Source organism: Genypterus blacodes, unplaced genomic scaffold (genome assembly GCF_046128005.1).
Source record: "Genypterus blacodes isolate CSIRO-AG114 ecotype Tasmania unplaced genomic scaffold, CSIRO-AGI_Gbla_v1 ptg000012l_1, whole genome shotgun sequence".
NCBI classification, from domain to species: domain Eukaryota; kingdom Metazoa; phylum Chordata; class Actinopteri; order Ophidiiformes; family Ophidiidae; genus Genypterus; species Genypterus blacodes.
Genome location: NW_027466826.1, coordinates 4,936,575 through 4,952,982, shown reverse-complemented (window position 1 = coordinate 4,952,982; position 16,408 = coordinate 4,936,575). Strand labels below are relative to the sequence as shown.

The following is a 16,408-nucleotide window of genomic DNA, read 5'->3' as shown; positions in this document are numbered from 1 at the left end:
GGCTTCAAGGGGTCACACACATGCGGTGTGACTGGCAGCACACATGGTTCAACCCACTGGGTGACGAGACAGCTATCGGTTTCCTTAAAGGCCGGCTGAATTGAGGATAGAGCCAATGGCGATGGCTGAATTAACTGGATCAGTACACCACATTTACATTTGTTACCTCCTAATTGAAAAAAACCTGTTCAAGCATTTATGGTTCTGGCTTTTATTTAATTTTAAATTAAGCATTTAATACGTTTCGTTCAGATCACTTCCTCTAAAAAGCTCCATAAACACACACACACACACACACACACACACACACACACACACACACACACACACACAATCTTTGTGAGCAGGCATGGGAAATTCCAGTTAATTATGTCTTAATTGCCATTGGTAAGAGGATGATGACTTTTAATTAGTGTATGGTGTTTCACTCTTTGTTTGCTGCTCATCACTTTAACATAAAGGTTAAGTTGACGTGCAGCAAGAATGTTATTGTTTGATATCACACCTGAAATGCTGTGCATCCATTTTAGATTGCGTCTTTATCTGCATGTGTGAGTCCCTACATGCCATACAATAATAAACAATAAGATCGTTAAGTGTCTGGATATTCAGGTAGCATCAAGAAATATAAAGAGCAAAATATTAGTACAGACAGACATTCCTCGCAGATTAAGCAAGAGCTGAGATGAGGCATAGCACTCGAACAACTGGACTGGAGTGTCTCAGGCATCCACCTTTCAACGAGCGAAGGTTCCAGTGGCATTAAGAATTTATGACATCAGTTGTGTTATTTATCGTTGGGTCATTTCACACTTGGCAGAAGGTAACAGGATACAATTTCAGTAGAATTATTCAGTCAAAAATAGTGAGATCTGACAAGTGCAGTTGGTTATTTGATGCTTTTGTCTGTTGGAATGCAGATTGCTACTTTTTTCCAAACACATGTTTATCACTGTGAATGGTTTTGTGAAGATATCCTGCATTATCAATTTGAAGTTATATGATCTTGACCGTCTATAATATATTTCTCATATTGATTAGTCCCTCTTAATATTGTGAGAGAGTTAAAACACGTGGACATTTTGGACTTTCCGCTGTTGTTACTGCTGAAGACACTCCTGATCTATTTATACCATGTCTTTGATGACTGGCTGACTGTTAATGTGCTAAGGTTTCGGCTTATTCTTAGCCCTAAGAGTCACATGTGGCCTGGAAGTTGTTGACCAACCTGTGTTTCTGCAATTTCATTGCCTATTTTCGGAAGGTGGACACATATCATTATCAGGGGCTTGCTTGTGGCCAGCTGATACAGCAAGAGAGACCCTCACCCAATTAGCAACTCTTGTCCACACTTACAAACAACTTATTGGTCACACTGAGTGCTTAGCTGTACAAATAATGAAGGAAAGCTTGACATTGCACAGACTGACCACTGCACGACCTTCGTGCAGGACTCCAAAGGTTTTAGATTCAAGCTGCACCATCTCTCATGCTGTCTACTTCCATTTAATGTTGAGGAAAATATGACCACTCGAAGCCATTTAGATTCACTTCAAGGAGATGTGGAGGTCATTGTAGTGGGTAGAGGAGAAGAGAAATGATGCCACTTGCTCTGATCTTGCTCCAAAGCTTAAAGCAACATATGCATGCGAGGATATCAAGGGCAGTCACCTAATCCCTCCTGTGACCCAATATCTAACATTCACAGAATCAGGATTTCAACATATTACCTTGATGGATAACTGGTTTAGTTTGTCAGGGTGGAAGGTAAAGGCCAGTCCAACCATGACTAAGAATTATGGGTATGCATTGCCCCCACATTACACATTGTCATTAATAGTAATGTGCATGGCTTGGTTTTTATCTATTATGGATGGTTCAGAATGTGAAGCAAAGAGTAGGACTTGGGGAGTCAGAGCCACATTACAGCAGATCAAAAAAAGAAGGTAGGGAGCACTTGTAAAAGAGATATCCCCCCCGTCCCGTCCCCGTCCCCCCTCGTCTGCTTTCTGTGGCGTGTTAAAATATTCATCAGACCCTGTAATGATGTGCTAAGCTCCATGTTGTCGTCGTGGAATGGCCGTGTCCTACAAGGCATGTCGAGCAGATGAAAGACATGAAGAGGGAATTGTAGAGTTTTAAGTGTAATAGTAGATACACACTGATACATCGCGCCGGCAGAAAAAGTGACAACCTGACAGACATCTTACAAATAAATGGATCAATAAGTCTCGCAAGCATGTGAATGACTGATTATGATGTGAATTTGGTGAGCAAAAAAGCAGATCAGTCATCTTGCCTGACGTCATTATTGCAGCTCAAAATAGATGGACAACCTATGCCTGCATGCTGTTTACATAAAACCAAAATACACAGGAATGCTACGGCGAGCCTGGTTTATTCATGCGGGGCCAAGTCTTCCTCTCGTACTCCACCCCGGTAGTTGGCACGGGGTTGTGAATAAGTTCATAGCAGACATGGGCTCATCCCTTGGCAAGTCCGTAGGTTCAGGTGGATTAATAAGTAATCGCTTTAAGCAACCCCACATTGCAAGGTGGGTCTTGGAGTTTTGATCCATGCTTAGCACCATACTAATCCTTATTAGCAGTATAAAATAAACTTGTATTGAAAATAAGTTAAATTTACTCCGGCAATTCTCTTTGCTATATGATGTTTTCATACAATGTGTGAATGCATTTGTCCTAATGAAGTGTTTTCACACCCTTACATAAGCAAAGAGATATGTCTGATATACACAGATTTAATTCATTTTTTCCCATGATAATGATTCTCTTATATCTGTGGTGCATTACGCAAAGTAAATGTTTGAAATTCACTTTAATTTAGCCAAAGCTCCTGTGTCAAGGATTCTGTGTTTCATGCTGTGGAAAACGCACACCTCTGACAGATATGCTGCACAGTGTTTGTTCCGATTAGACATGCAGTAGCTGTGCAAGTGAAGAGATGATGAAACTCCAGCAAGCCCTAGAGGAAGCAGAACAGTACAACTGCTCTGTCTACAGATATGCTTCAGATAAATTATGCAACACTTAGGCTCTCACAGATTGTTCCGGAATAGTATTTGGTTCGTTAAGACACAGCTATATACATGCATGTGTGATATATAAGGCCTGATTGGAACATTGTATCATCTCTGATAACATAAGAACATGTCAGGATCTAATAAGAGACACCGGCTGTAGATTGACTGCCTTCCTATCTCTCTTTCTCCCCCTCTCTCTCTCTCTCTCTCTCTCTTGGGCTCACTCCCTCGCTCTCTCTCTCTCCTTTAAAGTATCTCCGGTTTCTCAGAGAAATATTTGTCCTCATAGCTCAGCTGGGGATGTGGGTGGATGACACAGTGCTGCATGAGATGCCTGTGGTGTATGTCAAGGAGATAACAGAGGACAAACGTTACAGTCAAGGTGCAAAGGGTTTGGCAACTGTCGGTGGCCAGTCGCCCCAGTAGCCCCAGTACAAAGCCGTGGAAACAGCCTTTGTACAGTACAGAGCCATGAAAAGTGACTCCAGAAAAGAGTTGTTTTCTCAATTAATTAGATCATGAACCGCATCAATACTCCTGGTAAAAGAAGGCACCCGTACTATTGATTACATTTTCTTCATTCTCTCACAGCTGTTTATGCATTCGACTGACAATCGGGACTAATTACGGGGCACATGTTAGGCATTCATTAATTCTTGACATATGTCTAACCCACTGAACTGAACCAATGCTGAGCTCTATATTATAGTAATTAACAGTTTAGTAAAAATTTGCATGGTATTAATAACTACCATCAATGCGTTTGTATCAGCCCTCTGATGGGGGACATTTTCTTTCACCATAAGGACATAGCAGAGAGGACACTGCTGAGACATGTGATCCTCATGCTGGAAGTCAAATGAAACCTGAGAGCCACTTCTGTGTAAACATGATGCCAGTTGTTTAGTTGTTAGGAAGGAACTCCAATTCTTCAGCTAAATGAGAAAAAGGCTTCTTTTTCGTAGAATTAAACAAGCTTGCTGTCATTTTTAGAGACAGACACAGGAGTACCAGATCAATGCATGTAATGGAATTTTAGTGAATGTGCTAAATTGCAGGCACACGTTTCAGTTTCTCGCTGGTGCATAAATGTGAAACAATGTCCACAGCAGCTGTCTGGGCACTCTAAAGCGCTACAGCAATGATCTGTTAAAATATAATTTCTCTTGTGTGTAGCAACTGGTTTGCTTGGCTTTAACCAATGAATAGGGATGTTATTGCTGTCCTTTGGAAGTGAGAGCACTGTTTGCATTTTCCTTTCATGCCTGGTGTTGAATGACTGGCACAGCTGTATATAAGCCCTGACCGAAAGTACAGGCAGTTTTTCCCATATTTTCCACCCTCATATCCGTTCCGACAGTGTTAAAAGGTTTGCCACTGGTCCCTAAACTATGAGTTAAATGGTTTCTCTCAGGGCTAGGAATGAGTCATTGCACTTACTGTCCTTCTCCTTTTCTATCTCACAGTTGACCATTTTAATCTCAGCACAAAGCCACCTATGTATACTCTTGAATTGTGTTTCTGTGTGTGTGTGTTTGTGTGTACATGTGTGCAGACAATACCACCATTAAGGAAGGATTTCTTTTTTTACAGGGCATCAGTTTTGTCCTGGTGCCCTCTATCAGATGGGATTATGCAGGTGCACTGCAGTCATAACATTAGTGTCAGATGAGATACAATAACATTCATCCACTTTCAATCAGAATCTATGTATCCTCATCGCACAGTTAATAGCTTTTGTCATTTAACCTAATTTGGTTTGAAAGAAGTATGCCATGCTCTGAAAACTAAACGCAATGCTATTACTGGAATTTTTAATGCTTCTCCTCTACATGACTAAACAAATGTAGTTTGGGTGTAATTGAGCCGACACAGTTTATATAATATTCACATTATATCTGGTGGACTTGGCTCAGGTTCATTTTGATCAGACATTGTGTCTGCAGAGACCGAAAGCCAGCAGTGACACTGACAGGGGAATGAACTTCGGTATGGTTTGTGGCGAGTTGAGTGTTTGGTAGTTGTTTTCTTACGCCAGAGGTAGAGGCTGACATGAGCGGCAACACAACTGTAACAGAATGTTGACCTCTACCAGAGCACCTGCAGGGTGAGATTATTAAGTAACGAGTCCCCTGTGAGAATACCAGCCTTCCTGCCAGAAGTTCTCCATGGGAGGTTGCAGCTGATTTACATGATACAATAAAGAAGTTATTAAAATTGGAGCAATGCATCTTTTGGTCACCTCAATATACTTTACACAATATAACTGTTGTCTCCAAACAAATCTGCAATACATCCATTTTCAAAGATTTCAGTTCTTAAATGTGTGTGATGAATACACAACTACCAATTATATGTTGACATATAAAGATTGAAATGTTCAGTAATTTGCGTTTTGCTTCTATTCAAATTATGCATTTTCGTGTTTGTGACAGAAACACTTCATGACAAATACTTATTCTGGTGCCATTCATTTAATTATAATGTTTTCCTTAATTACTCTAGTTTGAAATATGCACTCATATGCTACAATAATTGTTAATGGCAAAAGTTTATTTCAGTATGACTCCATTTAATCTATACAGCTACAAACACACTGCTAGTGCCAATAAAACAACAGCCATACTGTATCTCTGGCCCGACCATTGAGACGTATAAATACATCTGTGCCCTGTGTCTTTAAAGCCGTGTTTAAATACAGTAGCGTGATGTAGATATGTAGTTACAGTTTTGCCCTGACCCTATGAAGCTCAATGGCAAAGTAACACGGAGACAGGAATTTACAGGTCAGCAGGGCTCACAGCTGAGATTTTATGGCAAGATTTACAGCCTTTGCAATTTTACAAGCATGGGGAGGATGTGTTAACCCTTTGTTAAACAAAGTGGAATAGGTTATTCGTCTTTCCTCTCTCAAAATTCATATTGAGGAACTCCAGAGAGCCATGCTTTTGACACCTGTATTACACCAGGAGGTAACACATTTGCCCACTGCACAAGGCAATTAATCTTGTCAATGTCAAGTGCATTGGGAGGAAGGATGAAACAAAGATTTGACCTGATTGGCTATGAAAAGGTCTCACATTTGGGCCCAGCTGGGGAAGAGGAGGGTTACAGGGGAAAGCATTTGGCACATGCAAGGACAGATGCACAGTGCTTTGATTTATCTGTCTGACTCGTCTCTCCCAGGGAGAGCCTAGTATGGCTTCGTCCATGGGTGTCCAGAATACACATATTAATTGCCCAATTAATTACAGGGACACGTATGGGGGGCAGGACGTCAAGAGGGCCACAGTTTAGAATGCACATTGTTCACAAGCTTCTTATTCACTCCCTGCGTGTGTGTGTGTGTGTGTGTGTGTGTGTGTGTGTGTGTGTGTGTGTGTGTGTGTGTGTGTGTGTGTGTGTGTGTGTGTGTGTGTGTGTGTGTGTGTGTGTGTGTGTGTGTGTGTGTGTGTGTATACATATGGTCATGCAAGGTTACATGTGTAAAATGTACACATGAAAAGCTGATGTTCAACAAGGGGTAATGTAGGTCAACACATCCTATGAGCATTAGACATTTTGTGTAGATGGCCAGGGCAGGGCCCTCATTCACATGTCTACACCCTGACTGCTTACTCTAGAGAGGGGACTGTATCACACAGCAGGGACACTGCAAGCTATGTCCCTGCTGCCCCAGTGTCAGAATTCATCAGGGCCTGGTGTCCCGCTGGCCTGTATCTAATACCTCTGTAACATTTTCAGACGTTGTTCCAGTGTCTGCCAGGTCACAGCAACGCTAATAGAATGTCAAGTGTCAGGCAGGGTCAGCCGAACTGAATTCGCTAGATTCATTGAGGTATGTCACTTGAGACGAGGGTGAGTGGACCCTCTGACACGGGGCTTCTGTTCCAGGTATCGAGGGTCGAGACAATGGTTTCAGTCCTCCAAAAATGCTACATCTCTGGCTCCATGCAGTCTAGAAACAAACAAGCAAGAGGAGGAGACAGAGTCGGATTAATGCTGTGAATGTAAATAGAACTAAAATAGCATTTTGGATGCGAGGATGCTGGATTTAACCAAACCAGCTTGTGAGCTCTATCTAATGCCTACCATTTCCATGGCCAAGGGGAGGGAGGAAGACACAGAGAGCTCAGAGTGCAGGGGGAAAGAAGCTGGTTGGGGAGGAGACGTAGCCCCGAAACACTGCAGAACACAGAGGCGTGGTAGTGGGAGGCTGCAGCACTTACAGCACACTGTTAGTGCCTGCCATCCATATTCTGATTCTCTACGCACTCAACCAATTTAGATACATTCATCTGTGTCCACTTTAATGACATGCCAGAGAGCAGCTCACTGACAGTGGCCTGATATTTTGCAGATGGTAGTGTGCAGGACCTTAGTGTAATCTGTTATGCACCGTGAGTGATATGAAGCTCAAGACTTGCAGTGGGTTAGACCAGAGTGAGCCCCCTGTGGATCCTTTCACTCTGTATCCTCTCTGACCTCAAATATTTGATTTTGTAAAATGAACCAGGGTTTATTCAAAGTAGATTTTCAGCCTCTCTGAGTCACTTGTTGGATAATGCATTGATGAAACACTCAGTATCTGTAAACATAGGATGTGTGCAATCTGCTCTGTATGAATAATACAGCCAAAAGTCCAGATGAGACTGTGAAATTTTTAAGAGCCAAGACTAATAACAGCATCCATTAAGAAATGAGAACATTCTAGAGGCAACGCTACCGCAGCCAGCGCAATAGGCACCAGGCTCGCATGGAAACACTGTGCAGACATCCAGCCGAACAGTGGGAATTGTGCTCGTAGTTTAAAAAAAATTTATCATCTTCACCACATAAAAATGCAAATTTAGATAATATAATCATCTCTCTTTCCTCTCCTTAGGAGTTGTTAAAGTCAATGAGCTCTTAAAACTCATTGCTGAAGACATGGTAGAGATGTGGCTCTTGTAAAGAGGCTCCCTTGGGACTGCCTTGGCTCAGTTTCCATAGACATCCACTGTCTGCATGCTCTGGGTTTGCCTATGGCTCTCATGTTTGCAGACTGTGTGAAGTGTTGGATTGTTGCTGAGATAGCTCTTCAGTGACGGTTATTTTACCGTTATTGTAGCCCTGTCATGCCACATGTGTCCCTTTGTATTGTGTGACATTTGAAAAGAGGTGTAATGGGATATTTAAAAAAAAAAAGAACCTCTCCCTCACTTTCACACACTTAAGCTCTCATAGGTTCTGTCTTCTCTCAGCGTTGTAAGCCCTCTACAGAAAACGCTCCTTTGCGATATTCAGTCCCTAATTGGTAGACTGCCTAATTAGGGATGTTACCCAACACACATCATACATTCATGCATGGAGGACATCCATCCTCTCTGAAAGAGACCTTACAGTCTGCTTGTTGGCTCCGTCGCCTGCCATGCATAAAATCTGTGATGAACCTAGTTTGCCATCTAGTGGCATATGTAGAAATCACCATTCAGTCAACGCAAGTCCATGATTGAGTCTGTGTGGAAAACCTTCATGGAAGCTTTAGCCAAGAGACTATAGCATCGATATTGGCCAGTTGAACTGTGTCTTAAGTTGGCTGCAGTGTCAGCCGTCTCTTCATACGTCCCTGAATATTTAGATGTCCGGGAGTTAAAGAGAGCATTGTGTGCCAGTCAGAACGGTGAAAAAATGCAAAGCTGCATTTGAGCTCCTGCCAGGCAGCTGTCGGCTTTGCCGTTCTCTTCCTGCCCCGGCTGCTCCTCTTAACCCTCAGTAAACAACTGGAACAAATCCTATTTTATTGAGGCTTTTACCAAGTGCAGGGGATCTTTGCAGGCTCCAGTGCCCAGGCTTTTCTGAGCTTCAGTGTCCTAAAATGGCATCCAGCTAGGTTAGTCAGAAGAAGGGATTCATGTCTAATCTGATTGGATCTGTAATCCAGAGCAGTTGAGGATATGGTCTTCGATTTATGACAACTAAATAAATCAAAAGATAATTGATATTTCTCTCAGGAGCTCTGACTGCAGACGTGATCCAGTGAAACAGTTTTGTTAAAGATTCTGACAGATGCAACAACCAGAGTAGATAGTATACTTATGTAATTTCTTCATATAAAAATGCAATCAGACTGCACATGCACTCTACAATTAGATGGATTGATAGATACTTCATAAATATGTAGTAATGGAAATTATTTTGCATATATATTATTTTTGTTTTGTGCTGGTCTGATAATTGCTGCTTGGTGTTCTAATATGTGAGAAATGTGAAAACATTTGCATGGGGAAAGGATGACATTTCAGAATTAATTATAGAATTAATTAACTTTTGCTGGCAGTTGGAGTAATTATCTGTATCTTGTCTGAATAAGGAGACAATCAGTGTGCTTCAGGAAATGTTCTTGACTTTGGCCAAATGGTTGAGATGATCAAACACACCTGGCAGTAGTTTTGAATAAATATTGTGACAAGCTACAGAGAGACAAACATGCTTTCAAATGTTCTTTGTGTGCATATGACGTGTACACACATCCATGCCTGAATGACTTACCTAAGAGCATTTTTTAAATTGTAGTCATATGTTTAGAAAGCTTTGTGGTGTTGCTTCACAATGTCTTACGCATGTATTGCACAGTGCATACAACATAGATGTTCAGTTTCCCTTTTTAGGATCTTCTGAAGGTAATAGTTGAATCAAGCAAGCTTTCAAAAGATCCTTTCAATCTATCATCATTCAACCCTGAATCCGTAAGTGCTTGGATAGGAGGAGCACTGGTACTCTGGACTGGACTCTATGGTTCCCTATAGAGAACAACGCGGTTTCCATTCGACGACAACTGTACACTACCCACCATTGACTGCCTGGTCTATGCATTGGTCCTTATTATTAATTAAGCAAATGCAGCTGCTGCTTATAATCTTAAATGCAGTCCAGCAGTGAGACAAAAAAAGCTCAGGTGGCTTGAGTACGCCTTCCCCGAGGCAGACAAGCCTCATCTCAGGCAGTAACAATGAGTGGCAAGGTTGTTGTTCAGTCAAGAAAAAGGTCATCTTTCACATGAGCTTTGTAGTGCTGTTGTCCACCAACTTGGGCTGGTAATGTCAGATTGTGTTTCCTTCAGGGCATTCACAAGGTTTCAGTGGGCATGGAATTTCAAAATGTGTCCATTTCTTATCTGGAAAAATGGTGGAATCTTCCAAACATTTAGGAAAAGTCTTGGAAATCTTGGATCCCATTTTTGACAGGTCAAGCTTGAATCCAAAATGTTGGAATAATGAAGACATATTTCGTGGAAAAACGCAAAGAAGAAATACACTGAGGACACCAGCCAGCGACTGTTGCTATGAGACATTGTCCTGTTCTCACACAATTACTGATTTTAATAATGATTGTTAGATTAGAGCTAGCTGGCAGCGACTTGCTTGAGTCATCAACACAATGCCAGACAAATGTGGCTGTAATAACGTCTGGTTATCGGCTGAAAAAAGATCAATTCTGGCTGTAAAAAAAATAAAATACAGGAAGCACTGGGGTGTAATTATAATCATAATACTAAATGTAGAAACCCTGCATTTACAGAAGCTGTTTACCCTACTTGAAAACTTTACATGTCTTTAAAATCAACCCTGCATATAAAAGTGAAGGTGTGAGAAATTGGTGCTTTACAAACTCTGAGCATGAGCATCAATTGAGCTTTCAATAGTCAAGCAGCAGATAGAAAAACAAACATAGGATTGCAAATAATAGTATAACAATAACAATAATGACATATTTATTAATTTATTAATAAAGTAGCACCATTCCTCCACTTGCCTCCACAATAATAGTAATATAATATAAACTTAACAAAGGTTTACCCATGGAGACATCTAGACCAAAGCACGAAGAGACAAGCTAATTAAAGTTAAAATGATAGTGGAGTAAGAACAAACAATACAGTTATTAAAAATAATAACAGAAAGACGAAAATGTGAAAAAAATGAAAAAGTTAAGAAAATGAAACAAAGGAAGTTTGTGAAGTAATTGGACTGGGAGGTCGTGTGTTAATTGATCTGCTGATCCCTCTTGCAGGGGTGTTTGTCTGGCCGACTGTTTTTGATGGAAGAACTGCTTTACTAAGAAAATCAGCATGTGTGCTTCTGTGCAATCCCAGTATGAGCAGTCAAACACGGAGCATCTCAGAGAACATGTTGGCACTTGGGTGAAGGATTATGGAGTCGTAACGCGTGTCTGCTGTGTGTCACTGTAGCTGTTGACTCAGACTGAGGCATGTGCTGCTGCAGGCTGAGCCAGGCCTCCTGTCTCTGCTTCCCTTTTACACTTTACAACTCCTGCCAGAGTTGAAGCCAGAGGAGGTTTGGATCCATGTGGATTAAGTCAGAGGTTCATAATATGCTTATTGGTCTCATTCCTGAATCAGCTGTAAATGTGTAGCCACAGCACATTTAGGACTGTAATGTAAATGTGTTATGCTTTTCACAGTAAGTAGTATTGTAGATGAATTGAATACGAATATTTGTCTGCCGGCTTATCTGTTTATTCAAAGAAGCCAATTCATCCATTATTCCTCAAACTCTCTCCACTTCCTCCACCACTATCCCATCATCATCATTTTCTTCCTCACCTTCCTCCATCACTTCTTCGCTCCAATCTACTGCAATGACCTGAAGGAGGGCTTCACACTGCAGTGCTCAAATAATAATCAAGCACTAGGATGTTGTCAAATTTATAGGACACAGAGCGTTGCATAGCAACAGAGATTGCCAGGGTGATCCAACAGGCGCTTGAAGTTGTGTGAGAAAGAAACGCTTTGAATGACAGGAGCCAGGAGAATGAAGGAGAGATGATGGGAGTAAGAGGACACAGGGATGAGATGGGAGTAATGGAATTATATATTTCCAGAGGAAGGGAGAGATAAATGAAAAAGTTAAGTTCGGCTTAGCTTAAGGAAGGTTTGTCGTGTGCTTCCCGTTCTATCAGCATTCATGCTATCCTTGTCATCATGTTTTCACATTTCACCGCTTTTTGGCATATGCTGGTTATTTGAATATAACATGCTGATAGTTAGATGGCTGTACAGCTATGAGCTCTGTACTGTCTTCTTACAGTGGAACACATTTCTCTGCTTGATGTTGTGTTGAAGTTACGCTCTTCACTCTGCTCCCCTTGTTCATCCTTGTTTTTTTTGACATAGTGTCAGCCTTCTTCGACAAAAATCTGGTGGCACAAATTGAAGGCAGCCGTAAGATAGCAATTTGTAAAGTTGCAGGATTCATGGGCTGTTGCTTTAGGAAGCAACACGTTTTGGTTGCTTGTTTCCAATGTAGAAAAACCATTGAAGGATCATAATTAGAATGCGTGCAGTGGTAAAAATGACAATAACAAGGGATTGAGCACACATGGACACATCTTGTAGAGCGCAAATATTTACTGCTCACTGAAGTGAAATCAAATATTTTTTTGGCACGTCAGGCACAAATCTGCTTTGGCTTGTACAATAATATCCTGTTTTGTATTAGTGTGGTGTCAGAAGAAGGGGACATCTCATCAGTGCATCACAGAGAGCAGCAGATGACATTTTTGAGAATTTTTAAATACATTCACAGTGTTTAGAATGACACCCAGAGAGAACTCATAGTTACAACTGACAACCCTGAGTTAGTACAGTGAAACACATTTGGGCACTTGGGTGCTCAAGGTCAGTGTGGTGGCTGTTGGCAGTATTTCACAGCCAAGCCAATGAATTCCTCCAGGGGCAGGTTCCCCCTCCAGAGGCAGTATCTCAGTGTGTCATTGGCAGGTGTTTAGGTGGGCACAGAGTGCAAACACTGATGACAGCTGTGCTCGGCCCGATTATTTCTTGTCACTGCGGACAGATTTGTTGAGGCTGACGTGCTACACCAAGGGTCTCTAACCTCAAGGTCACCTGCTGGAGTCGTTTAAGAGCTTCTTTTATTACGACAATTTCCTGAGCTGTTGTTTCACAAATCTTGAATACATCTAATATAAAAACATCCAACAACTCAATTTTGAAGATATATGGTCATGTATGTATGTGTACTATACTGTATATACTAGAGTTCACCTCAAAACATCAGTGCATCTGACTGGTCATTTAACGAGCATCAGCACTCAGTGTCACCGATTATTATGGATAGTTTCACTCACTTCACCCCAGCCCAACCCTCTTTCCTCCCCCTGTCCCTCCTGTCCAACCCCTTAAAAGCACCTTTGGCGTTCACTCAGAATGTTCCACTACAACAGAACAGCTCTCTTCCTTTTTGCCTTCTTCCATACCACTGGCGTTTAAATCTAAAAACAAAATACATTCAAAACAGCGACACCATCCCTTAAAAGCTCCTCCGGTATCATGACATGTGCTGTGACATCACTCATGATTCTCAAAGTAGAGTGTGTCTCAATATTGTCATTAACACCTGATTTATGAGCCAGACACGTCGTCCATCTCCACACTACTATATCATTTGTTTATTGCAAATAAAACATAAAATAAAAATGTAAATGTAAATGACATGAAAAGCACATTATGCACACGCCGGATCCCTGAGCAATGTTTCTGCCAAGTTCCTATTGCACACCCGGCCGTTGGTGGAGGGGGAATCTGTCTTGGAATTGCCTCTCCCGAGGTTTCTTCCTTTTTTCCTAATACATTAAGGTTTTCTCTGGAGTTTTTCCTCGTCTTCCTGTAGAGCTTTTGAATTTTCCTGCTGTTGTGGGCCCGTAAAGCCTTTTGAGACATTGTACGTGATATTGGGCTATAGAGTATAAGTTGACATGACTTGACTTTGGAGGCCATTGGAGGAATGGTGCTTATTGCAACTCTGCATGCACACATGGAGGAACACGCACATACACACACACACAGGATCTCCAAGTGTATTAAGATTACACAATGTGCAAATACATAGACATGAATTTATTACGTAATTCACATTCAAAAGAGATTTTAAGGGCAAATGTGAAGAAATGACTGCATAGTTCATCACCTGCTCTAAATAATTGCATATGAAATATTCATTACCTAAATGACTTATCTGTGTCATCTGCTTTTGTGGTAGAGTTCAGGGGAGAAAGGGCAGCAGCAGGGTCCAAGGCTGGGGCGGCACTGATCTCTCTGCAAACTCAGCACTGATCTAGTGTCTAGTGTGCATTCATCATCAGTGAAATAAAGAAATAACACCATCCACCATCAGTCAAAAGCTTTATTTCTTTGCGACAAATAGACCTTTTTCGTAAAAATGAGGCGGTTTGATCGTAAATATAATAACCCAGTGCATGAGTACTCAGGTAGAACTTTAGCTGCCACTGTGAGTGCTGTTTTACTGCGACAATGTTCCTCAACTCAATTATAAAATGGCTGGTCCATGACGTTTCTCAAGGGCACTGTTCCTACATGTCAACACTATACTTTTTTCAGCTTTTCTTGACGTATATGTACTAATTTATACTCAAATTCCTGGATGAGGAGTTTCAGCAATTCAACCCTTTGTAGGCTTTACTGATTTGTGCTATTCATCTTTTCAGATAATGTGTTTTCTCTGCAACAAAATACAATTTTTGAGGCATTCTTTTCATTTACTGCTTTTTAGCGGACAGAAATAAACCCAAATTCAGTAAAAAAAAGTAAAATTGGGAAAGTGACTCAATAGCGGTTACATAGATAATCAAAAGATGAGTGAAACAGGATGTGACAGGAATAAACCCAGTTCACATGAGGTGGTACACAGATTCCAATGTGTTATGAAGGTTTATATTTACACTACCACACTTTGGCTTCTCTTTTCATAATCCTGTAACTGTGGATACACAACTAGAGAGACATACAAACGCATGATTAAAAGAAAAAATGGCTTCCAGTGAATTTCCTCTGCTTTGTCTATGTTGCAGTCAAATGACCCAGTTAATCAAAGTCTGCATAGATGGCATGTCAAAGGAAGGGAATCAGGGGGTGTTTGCTTGTTTTGTTTTTTTCCCAGCAAGTGATCCTTTCCTCGCTGCAGAGATACACAGCTATAAACTCAGAGTGGAAGAATAAAGTATATTTGTGTCATCTACGCTGACACATACAGTGGCAGAGAAATACAGTGCGTCGCTACAGTTGATGAAACGCACAGATATCTGTGTGGGAAATACAGATATCTGCGTTGTTTCAGACCTCTGCTTCTGATTACACCGCTCTGCTGTAAAGGGATATAGGCCAGAATATAAGCATTTCCTTATTCAGTCAACTTTACATCCATCCTGTGTATGAAAGCCGGCTAATTCCAGGCACTCCTCATCACTAACACAGACGCAGTGAGGCTCTGCCAGTTTATAGGATATCTGTAAGGATTTCCCCAGAGCTTTATCCTCCTTTATCCTCTATTCTCCGGAAGACATAAGCCCCCTTGATGTAAATTATACCCACTATGGTCTGGTCACATAGTATTACATCTCATTAATTTCACAGCCTTTTCAAACACTAAGGCTGTTTTTCAGTGCTTTAAAATGTCAGGGAAAAAAATCTGATATGAAAGAAGCAAAATGGCTGTTTCCTTCTGACCTCGTTTTGCGATGCCGGACAGCATTCAGTGGCCTGGCCTGCATTGCTGCTGTATCTGCTCACGGGTTGATTGATGCAGCCAGGGACTCACACAGCTGGAAAGGAGGCAATAAACTAGAGGAGGGAACAAAGAGTGGTGGGCCACACGGGGTGCAGCAATTAAGCTGTTTTCTTGTTGTTAATTAAAAGCAAATTAGAGACTGTGACAGGAGTTGCTGTCTAGCCTTAATTGCTGGCAGCATGTATGCCCAACCACACCTGTTGTTGCCTCTTCACTCACTCATTATAATCCTTTCCCCCCTCTCCCCCCCCCGCTTAGGGACGCAGAGGAAAACCCGGGGAGCCTGGACCTAGAGGTCTACCTGTAAGTGATGCAAGTTCACAGCCATGAATGTGCTCTTACCACACAACAACAATTGACATGATGTTCCCTCTGTGAAATGGATAGATAGACAGATGCACGCCCACATGTGTAACCTGAAGGAACATTTGCATGCTCCTAAATTTACCAACCTCAATTTATGCCAATTTCAATCTGACTTTTGTGTTTACATGATCGTGTTACATGAAGTTATCGCCATAATCATATTAGAATCAAAGTTGTACTGTGCATGTTACCATACTGATATGTAAATGGATCTACGAGAGCATGTTAAACCGTCAATAAGGACTGCAGAAATGTAACACAAAGGCAATTCCACTCATCTGCGTAAAGTTTGTCGATTAAATCCATACTTGGGCTCTGTTAACCTGTTAAGTATCGTCTGCTGTGCTCCAGTGTTGCTCCAACCAGACATTGTTATTAGCACAAAACCCCAGGG

At 41.4% G+C, this 16,408-nt stretch overlaps 1 protein-coding gene across 1 annotated transcript in view; it reads left to right on the top strand.

The window, feature by feature from the left end:
- The window catches only part of LOC143012686 (uncharacterized), an 85,742-nt gene that overhangs the window by 30,470 nt on the left and 38,864 nt on the right, over positions 1 to 16,408 (top strand). The window contains exon 16 of the mRNA XM_076165956.1: positions 15,907 to 15,951. Within this exon, the coding sequence (XP_076022071.1) occupies positions 15,907 to 15,951 (45 nt within the window). The remainder of the gene's footprint in view (positions 1 to 15,906; positions 15,952 to 16,408) is intronic.